Below are 10736 nucleotides of genomic sequence, written 5' to 3'. Positions count from 1 at the left end.
AGGTCTGGCCCTTTGTGTATTGGTAAGACCTAGTTAATATGGTTACCGTTTTAGATGTATTTAGCCAATGGCATTCCCTAACGCCGAATGCGTGGTTGTGCATTTTTAGTTTCATAAGCTGGTACCTGTTAAGGGTACATTACATTGGGGAACTGGGGGTTTATGATTACACAGTCGGTAGGACTCTTATGGCTAAAGGTTTTATGTATGGATACAGTTAATATCTCAGTGACCTGAGTGTAAATATGCAAGTGCGTTTTATTCATTTAAAATTGGTTGCCTTTTATATGACACGCCCGGTCTCCTTTTGGTTAACTTCCTTATTGCATTTGATATTATTTTTCAATAGTTTGGTAGCGAGCTTTAACGCCTAACATACCGAACTCAGAGCGGCCATTTTACCCAACTCATATTAATAAATTTTTGATCTTCATTTTAATGTAAACCTAATTAGATGATTGATTTAACTGTTTGATTATCCACCGCTCAGGCGCTTAATAAATATAGTGAAGACTGCACGTGCTTTTGTCTTTTATTTTGAGTAATTACAAATAATGCTTTATTAAAAGTATCCGACTGTCTAATCGCCATACATGGAAAACCTTGAAATCGCTTAACTTGCTTGTTTGTTGTTTAAATCTACACATTAATATTTTTATATTTTTCTGAGCATCAATTCATGGTACAGGTGGAAAAAAAATATAAATATATAATGCTATGTTTAAAGTATAAAAGTCTGTCAACATTAACCGCCATTTTGTTGTCAATCGCCCGGAAATCGCTTATATGGTCATGAGGTAATTTGTTGTTAATATCTAAATAATTTTTAGTCTGTTATTATATCAATTTCAAGCATCTAAGCTTGAAACGATAAGAATTTCTTTAGTAATTAACACCATCTTAAGCATGAACGACTGTCAAAACATAGCTTTATGACCTGAAGAATGCAGAAATCACATATACAAAATTGGTTGTTTCAATATGATTTCAAGCATCTATAAAGCCTGAAGTAGGAAGAAAATCTTATGGTTTCCTTACCATCTACCAAGTTCATGTATAATAATATGGAATAAAAAAGAATATGAGTAAGTATTATATAACCTATGCTTAGGGAATAGTAAAATGAGTTTGTTTTGCAATTACATTTGTCAATATAATATTTTATATTTTCATTTAGGCTTTGATTGCAAATGCTATTCCAAATGTTGCTGTATTGTAACCAATAACATGTCAATAAGGAAAACTTGATTAAAGAAATTTAATAAGATATGCTACTTAATCATGGTAATTTAGTAAGACGAACATTAATGCGAATTTAATTAAGAACACGGAAACGTAATTGCGAATTATTTTCCTTAATTATGACATCTGATAAACAGTATCAATATATTTTAAGATATAATATTAATTGAAATATAATATTAATAAAGTGACAGTTTATTGAAACAAAATAACGAATTTTGTTTTTATTTGCCATGCCATACATTTCGAAGAAAGATTGAAAATTTAATTAAAATATTGTGGTGTTTAGTAACAAATTTAATAAATCAGCAGGTTGAGAATAGTATACTTAGATTGTGTCTGAAAGTATAAAAGGGTAGAGCTTCAGTTAGTCAAAAATACCTTTTTTTAAATATTACAAAATTCAAAGATAACTTTAATTTGTGAGTAATTGTAGATGAAATACATTGTAGATTGAAAAGCAACTTGTTAACTCACCATGTGCTTTTATGCCAATGTTTTAGAAAATACTCAAAGAACTTTTTAGAAATTAAGCAGATATTTAGATCAATACTTTGTTACTTTAAACAAATTAAACCTACAAAATATCTAATCACAAAAACATATTTAATTTTATTCTTATTACTTTAACATCACAAAGGGCGCATAAAATTTGCTTTTAAAACACAAGTGAACATAGTTAATGAGAACATACTAGATGTAGTATATTTTTGCTATCAAATTTTAACGTATTATACATATGTTAAATATACTTTTCCGTAAATGTACGACCACTACATGTATATAATTTTGTTTGTATTGTCATTTATTTTGCTTATTATGTTTTGTTTTGTTTTGTTATGTTATGTTTTGCTGGTTTGTCAGTTCTGTATTGTGAATTCAATAATTGGCAAATTTATATGACGCTATTGCTTGATTTTGTTGACATTTTATTAACAACAAATTGCGCGAGCGTACTCTAAATTTTAAAAAGGTATATTCAGTAGCAAATTTACAAATGGCGTGTTAAAAGCTTTGATCAGTTTAGAACTTTGAAATGAGATCTAATAATGTTAATATTGATGTAGTTCATTAACAATTGCCCTTGTGCTACTTGAGCTGACCTCTACAGCCGAGTGGAAGTCTTTGAAATTGAACCGCTAGCCTAGGCCTTGTTTGCTCGAAAACTCATATGCGGAGCTAACTTTTCATATTAGGATGTCATCCAGTCGGTTGAAACCTTGCCCATAGAAAAACAAATAAAAATATGGATGTAAATATTTGAAGACTATCTTTTTTAACTTCAACAAGTCGAAAATGTCATTTATAACACCATGTGTGAAAATCGCAAAAGAGAGACACAATCTATTCCCTTTATTTGACAAATGGATCACGAATAAAATCAGTGTTTCAAACGTGATTTTGAAGAGACAACTGAATAATCTGATTTAGTTTAATGGCTAAGGCTGATATTGATCAACGAATCTTATCCCAAACTTTTAAACCGTTTAGAAATGTATGAATGCCAAAACTTTTTCTCTGCTGATTCAAACGTTCTGTGAGCTATTGTTTTCTAAATCTTAACTCAATGTAGATTTTCTTTAGTTGACCGTATACTAATTTTATTACGAAAGGCAATCTTTAGTTTGATGAAAACTACACAAATGGCAACGATATAACTTCCAGTCAAATTCAAGACAAATTTAAAGTGATAAATCGCCATATTGAGGCAGAAGAGGATGAATATAGTCTTTCATTTTTCTTTTAACAAACAAACTTAAGGAACTTTCTTTCGAGAAATGTTTCAGCGAATGAAACTACCCAATTTAACGCCTGTCAGAGGAATGAATATAAAGTCGCTGATACTATCCTATGAAACGTTATATAGGGCAAAATAAGCATTGATTCTTTCCTATAAAGCGCCATTTAAGACATATTTAAACGTCTTTCAACGGCATAACAAGGGCCGATACTATCATAAGAAACATCTGTAAACGGCATTATAATAATCGATGATACTATGCTATTAAACCTCTTTAAACGGCATGACAATCGCTGATAGTAGAACGCCTTTCAGAGGCACGATAGCGGTGAAAGTATTTAACAGAACGCCTTTCAGCGGCATGACAATCGTTGATGCTAGATGCAAATGCAAAAGAACGTCTATCAGCGGCATACTAGGTGCTAATACTACCCTATAAAAACCTTCCGGTGGCAAACAAACGGTCACATACTAACCTTCCTGACAAAAGTAATTGATTTTGTTTCCTTTGAAGAGGGGGCACTTGCATTTGACCTTGTCCATACGAATTTGTGTTTCGTATATCTCTAAAAGCATTTAACATAGAGTCATCATATTAATGTTAATCAGCCTATGAAGTTGTACACCTCATGTTTTACTTTGGATTTCAGATAGTTAGAGTTATGACCTTTAACGGACAAAAATGCATAGAGATCCATATCATAAAGTATATTTTGACATAGAGTCATTAAACGATACAGGAATATAATTCAGCATGTGAAGTTTGCACCAGGGCTTTGTTTAGGAATTTACTCAGTTAGTGTTAATGCCCTAGTCTTAGTACAATATGCTTAAAAGACATGGACGTTGTGCCGCACTAACATATTTGACATAAAGATATGAAACTTTAAGGGCATGTTATTTAACAGATGAAGTTGTGCATGTGAAGTTGAGGGCTTATTTTAAATTGACACTCCCTTCTTATTGCCCGCCGCTCCTCCCACTTCTCTCCCAACAAATACATAAATAAATAAATAAATAAAGCCAAGTTTTACGGTTATTTATGGATGAATCTAAAGATCAAACGAGACTTTTTTCTGCCCTCTAGAGTTATCATATCTTTAGGAAATGCTTTGATTTTTTTCAGTTTCAAATATTTCGACATTTGTCAGGAGCATATTTTTCAGTAATCATATATTTTCATGCTGACAGTTTAATGATTTTATGCATAGTTATACTGGTTTCATTAATTGTGATATAAAACAATAACATCAGAATGACTTTTTAAGTAAATAGCTGCTTATGCATGATTTATTAGGACATGTATGTACAGTTTCTAAAGACAAAAGTACAATTAGGCAAAGTTATAGGAAATCTGTCCGCTAAAAATAATTGTGAAAAATATCTTTTAAAGCTTGTAGACAAATACAGGAAGCTAATACGCCTTTTTAACAAAACAACAAATACTATTTGTACCTTAGCTTTTATACAGTAAACACATGGATCGGTATAACGTTTTGTTACAAATAGACACACGATATATAGGTTTAAGGTGTATTCTAACACGACCAGCGAATAACGTACATACATGTAGAGCAAAATCCATCTCGGGTTCTTCTTCAATAATTCACTCGCGTGCAATGACGTCATCTGATCCAGGTAACACTGTTGATAGTAGTATGTCGTGTTAGAATCGAAATAACAAGTTCCCAAATGTGATTTATCGCAGAACGAACCGACTTTTTCGTTCCTATGCGAAACAATATATCACTCAGGCATACGGCCTTCGTGATATATTCTTACGTCTAAGAACTCAAATCACGAGTTATTCTACGACAAACCACACTTGGTAACTTATTATTTCTTAAATAACATACTGAAAACCCATCAAAACACAAAATATCTTTAGAAATGTGTTTGTATTTATTAATTTAGAAACCGTTGCTTGACTGACCTCATTCAAACCCGAATCTTCAATACATATTCTAACGCGAAATTCCCCGAACTCGGTGTTGTTTATCAACTTAAACTCGCCATCGAATAAGTATCGTTTGGAAAGAATATTAAAAACAACCGCCCTGTTATCACTCAATATGAATTCAGAATGAGTTAATTCCACTTGGTTGCAAAAGTACAGACGCGTAATTTTTTGTTCCATGTAGTTTGGTAACTTTAGTCTTTTAAAAACTAATATGTAACTAGGAAGTGATATTTCCTCTATACGGTTTTCAAAGTGAACAGGCGAATCAATTGTCTTTGTGAAAGTACTATTAAAGTCGGACTTCAGAACAAGCGTTGCTGTTTTGTGTTCCAAAACCCATTCTCGCTTTACCATTTGTTTGATATATTTTAAGAGAAATGGTAGGCGTATCGAATGTATGTTCTTTCCTAGCAAGACCATCAAACGTGTCTTCTTCTCATTTGCTATGTCAACCCAAATCTGATGTATCACCCAATCACTTGGCCACGGCGAATTTAAAGTCTTGACGTTACTCTTCAGTAACACCTCTGTGATATTAACATATATATCCGCCGTTAGGTACTGTTGTACAACGTATAACTGGTCGTACAACAACTGGATCGAAAATTTGCATTTCCCGGATCTGTCGTATAAATGTCCGGATGGACAGTAGACTGGCCGACAACTTTCTTTCTAAAATAAAACAAGAATCATGTTAAAATAGTTCTACGGCGATAATACATCCTATTATCCCTCACCACGCCCCCCCCCCCCCCCCTCGTTTATTTTAATATTTTAAACAAACAAAATAATCCCTGTTATAACCTTAAGAATGCTTAAACAATCCAGAAAGTTTATTGTTACAAAAGCATCACAATTACACAGATATAGTTAGAATTTAGATTGAGATAAGCAAAGTATATATGACTACCTTGTAATGTCTTCTTTTTGATATACCTTTTTTGCTAAAAAGCCTAAACTGTAGCAAAAGACTTAAGAACATTTACAATAAAATGGTATCAATTGCTTCAAAATCAACTTGTGATCGGATGTCGTTCATAAGGTGTGATATAGAAGTGATTCTAAAAGCCTATGTTCATTCTTTTAAGTTACTTTCCATTTTATAAATAATAACTTATAAAGTTAAACACAATTCCTAATACATTTTATTAAGCTGTATTAAGTTACATTAAAATGAAAATACATGTACTTACAGTCATATTTTAATCTGGACGTTGCAGAATGAGAAATCAAAAATATATCATTTCTTAATCAGTTTTGTTGACAAATGAAACAAAATAGGTTTTGAAATAACGCTGAGACACTAGCCTGTCATAAGAAGTATCTTATTTTAATAAAGATATATGCAAATTAATTAATTTGAATGAGAATGCGACTAACTGACAACATTTAGTCCAAAAGAATACAATGTCTATGCTTTCAATCAATTTAAATGTACCAAACAGTTTTAATCTAGTCTTAAATTCTCCCAGGAATTTCAAAAAACACGTATATTCTTTATACTCTTAAAGTAAACAGTCTACTGTACATAAGATATTTTACCTAACTTACATAAAAAGAACCAAATTGAATGCTAAATGGAGCATATTCGGGACACAAAATATTACCTAAACTGAATACTTTGGTCGATACACTATTGATTATTTGATCGGTATTTTATCAAAATAAAGAGCACTTAGCTGAAGAAAGGATTCAGTACCTAACATACTAGAAACATGTGACGTCAACATTTCAATTATTTTGTTTGTCACATCGTCTGTTTTTTGGTTGTTTTTTTTCTTTTTTTTTCTTTTTATTGTTTCTTTTTTGGGGGGAACAAGCCTGGAACTATTCTGTAATGAAATGATTTTCAATACCTTAAAGAAAATAGACTCAACAGTCTTTAAGAATTTGAAAATGTTTGTGTTTCCTCCCCCATCCAAAGCCGCTGATTATTAATGGATAAGAATATTTGATATGAGAGAATCTACTCTCCAAGATCTGTGTCGTTGCATTGTTTTGTAAATTCCCAGTGTTCCCGGAATTCATGACAATGCATCTGTTCACAAGGCAATATTGTACAACAGTATTTACTGGACCAGCAGGTCAAGCAAATATACGTCCGACTTAAGACCGTGGTACTTTTCTTTCTTTGCTGAAGAAATTACTGTCTACAATTACAAACGCGCCCTTGGTAGCACAATGCATTACTGTATCCAAAGTATACTATTGTCAGACTACTCTGTGGCTTTCAGGCCCGGATGGAAAGTGCATTTCCCTGAAGGGTAAACAGTTTGAGGGACTAGTGTAAACCATGCGCTTAACACAGGATTTGGTATATAGTCTTCAGTCTCAAAATGCTCTGAAATCACCTCGTTATCTTATTTTATAAAAAAAAAACTCAATTACATGTATGCATCAATATCTTTCTTTTCATTTCAAGCAACTATAAAATGATGTTTTTAGCTTTTCATGGTGGATGAAGACCCCAGGCACTCATAAGAGCATAATTACATCACGTATGGGAACCTACTAGTAGGTAGAACAACCGACCAACCATAGGTCAATTTGATGGCTTCCTCATTTCACATATTCAACGCCCCAAGCGAGGTTCAAACCAATATCGGTAGGAGCAAGTGTTTTTAAGACTTTAAGTTAACAACTCGGCCCTGCCAGCTAACATGAGTAAGGATGGAGATTGTGCTTGACATAACACCCGGATAAAACACCTAGGAACTTACTCCGCCATTCTAATCATTGGGTAAGGAATTCTCAAGGGAAATAAGTGTGGGGACTTGATGTAACGTCCGCTTATTTATTGGCTAGATTGATATAAAAATCTACCTACGTCCAACAGAAGTATAGAGGATTACGATAGCCATTTAGACATAAAAATGATAAAATCTTCAATAAATCTTAGCAACAAAAGTGACATGTTGAAATAATGCCGGTTTGGCTGACAGAGTAGTTATTCGTTTTTATCAGTACATATTAATGTTCTCTTCTACACTTACATTTTGTTTGCTGCAGGCTATAGGAGTTTTCGGTTTAATCACATCCACGTTTGTGCGACTTTTCTTGAGAAAAATCTCGGCATCAATTATTCCTGAGAAACTTGTCGTAAGTGGTCCGCGGAGGGCCAAAGCGGACGATATTACTGGGCACGTTACATTCATTCTAAATCTCTCCTTGTTACATATATGGCAAAAAACATTCGCATACATTTTTTCCATTCTATATGGCGAAACAAGCCCACTTGTGCAGCCCTCAATTATTTCTTTCTCAGAAAACCCAATATCGTCAGTTATTTGAAACAATCCAAAATCGGGACAAACATCTGTTACGTCTCTGTGACATTGTAGGTGTTTTATCTCTTCCATACTTCCTTTGAAAATGAAACTTATGTGACAATTCTTATAGTTGAAATCAGAATTTACTACACGATAAACATAATCATTTGGCTCTAAAAGCATTGATCTGCCATCACGGTCAGCCCTGCATGTAAGAAGAACCTCCCATGACCGACCATCTGTGACACCATCTGCAGTTGCACAAGCAATGTTCTTGTATATCTGATTTCGTTTTGCTGAGTAAACAGGGAAAAGGCTACCCCATAATGCCACAGGTGTATCCCCACAAGACGAACTTGAATTGTTTTCTATGTCACTTGAAACAGACGAAATCATGTAGTAAGATTGAAAAGACACCTTTTGTTTTTCTTGCAGATCAAGGGTAGTAGGGTAAAGACAGACACGCTTGTTTTGTAACACATGATCGTAGTCCTCATTTTCGCTGGTGTAGGACTGCATTGTTGGGAAACAACAATTTCCGTTTTCTTTACAATCAGATCCACAAGAACATTCTAAAAATATCAACAGTTTATAAAATCGGATAATCTAAGTTAAATATGTATGGTGTCAAAATAATTGGGATTTTAAATGTATTAATAACGAAATACATAAGCATAGCTAGTGTTCTACTAGTATTCCCTTTACAGCTTATATTTGTTATGATTACAAATGGATATCTTCAAAAAATAAAGATCTGGGTAGTACTACTTACTTTTACAAGGGAATCAACCAGTTGTTAGAGGAAGTACTCGTTGTAATAATACAATTATCAAATTTGGACCAATGACAATCGACTTCTTTAAATAAAACAAATTAGACCCCACTTTTACATATAGCAGAGGAGTTCTCAAGTAAAATTAAAAAGCAGGACCTCCAACAAGTTGATGGCATGTCGTTTGAAAATGTCGCCGTCGCGTTTGCAGGGTCGACACACGACAACGCGAAGTGATATCGCGACAATACGAAGTGACATAGCGACAATGCGATACGACGCTCGACAACGCGAAGTGACATCGCGATATATCGTGCTTTTGAAAGGCGACATTTCAAAGTGGATACCGCGACATTGTCGTTTGGGATTGTCGCCGTCGTTTGCGATTGTCGGGTGTCACTTCGTAATGTCGCTATGTCACTTCGCGTTGTCGTGTGTCGACCCCGCAAACGCGACGGCGACATTATAAATGGCCCCAACAGGATTCCGTACAAATTGGATAGTGTTAAACCGTTCGCTTCATAATTGCTTATTGAAATAGGATATATAACAAATGTTTCATCTGTCACTGAATTTCCAGATAAATGGACCGTGAATGCGTTTTGAAAACAAATTAAGACTCCTGACTTGAACGTAATTTCATGCATAAAATGTATTCTGCAACAGACGAAACACCATAGAATTAAGCATAACCTATAGTTAAACTATGAAAATGATTTTAGAAAGCATTATTTTTTCAATCTTCAGCCCGTGTTGCTTCATAAAGGAGTCGTGTGAAACTTTCTGAACAAAGTTGAAAGTGGTCTTTAGCAAGATGCTACAGATCAAGTTAAGTGATTGTGTATCAAGCGGGAAGAATTTGTTAGAATAGGTTTAGCTCTAGCGGTACATGAAATGACTCCTGACTTGAACGTAACTTTATGCATAATATATCACTTAAATACTATTACACAACAATATATTCTGCAACAGCGGAAAACACATAGACTTAAGCAAAACTGATAGTTAAACCATGACAATAATTTAAAAAAAAACATTATTTTATTCAATCTTTTGCTCACGTTGCTTCATAAAGGGTCATGTGAAACTTTTGGAAGTGGTCTTTACCAAGATGCTACAGTTAAAGTGTAGAGATGATTGACAAGTGGTTCATGGGAAAAGTTGTTCAAACTTGGTTTAGCTCTAGCGGTCAATGAATGGGTCATACAAGACCATCTGAACAACCTAGAGACAAGTTAATTTCATGAAGCCACACCGCGTTGAGTTAACAAACATTTCTTCCCAGTACTCACCGGTACAACAGCTGGTCTGTCCGGGCCAAAATTCCCTTTCTTGCGCTTGCATTGTTTGGTTCTCACGACACACTTTTGCACCTGGACACAAATGCTGTAGCATATCTGGTAACCTTGATAAAATGGACGAATAATTTGCGGTGGAACATGTCCTAGAGAGCGTGCAAATGAGCAGAAACAATAGGCCCCTTCGCAACTTTCCTGTAATAAAGGAAACAAAAAAACGTCTTAATATTACAAAAGTATCCTAAATAAACGCTTCTTGTTATCCTTATCATGCTGAGCTTTATTGATTCTGTCCTTGTGACCAGTGTAAAATCATGATCAGTCTACACATCTGTGCAGTCTGATCAAGATCTGCACTGTTCACCATTCAGTTAGTATATTTTTGTAATCACCCTATTTTAACAGTAAATGGTACTGTTCAAACTAAAAGATGGACAAATTCGTTATAGAAATT

The 10736-nt window shown here is 34.0% G+C and overlaps 1 protein-coding gene across 1 annotated transcript; it reads right to left on the bottom strand.

Moving 5' to 3' along the window:
* Positions 1–6157: 6157 nt before the first annotated feature.
* LOC123532922 (uncharacterized) lies at positions 6158–10472 on the bottom strand. Its single transcript, XM_053518330.1, has 2 exons — positions 10277–10472; positions 6158–8784 (listed from the first exon to the last, which is right to left on the bottom strand). Exons 1-2 carry the CDS (start codon positions 10377–10379, stop codon positions 7904–7906), a joined length of 984 nt encoding a protein of 327 aa, XP_053374305.1. The 5' UTR covers positions 10380–10472; the 3' UTR covers positions 6158–7903.
* Positions 10473–10736: the final 264 nt, after the last annotated feature.

The sequence above is a fragment of the Mercenaria mercenaria genome, chromosome 11, assembly GCF_021730395.1.
Source record: "Mercenaria mercenaria strain notata chromosome 11, MADL_Memer_1, whole genome shotgun sequence".
NCBI lineage: Eukaryota > Metazoa > Mollusca > Bivalvia > Venerida > Veneridae > Mercenaria > Mercenaria mercenaria.
Note: the sequence above shows the minus strand (reverse complement) of the source record. Positions and strands in the feature narration are given on the sequence as shown.

What these genes read in the sequence shown, in the direction of transcription:
- LOC123532922 (XM_053518330.1), bottom strand. Translation starts at nt 10,379, where the DNA reads ATGCTACAGCATTTGTGTCCAGGTGCAAAAGTGTGTCGTGAGAACCAA. An exon ending in ACAGACCAGCTGTTGTACCG is followed by an intron (nt 8,785 to 10,276) that starts GTGAGTACTGGG and finishes TGATATTTTTAG; the next exon opens with AATGTTCTTGTGGATCTGAT.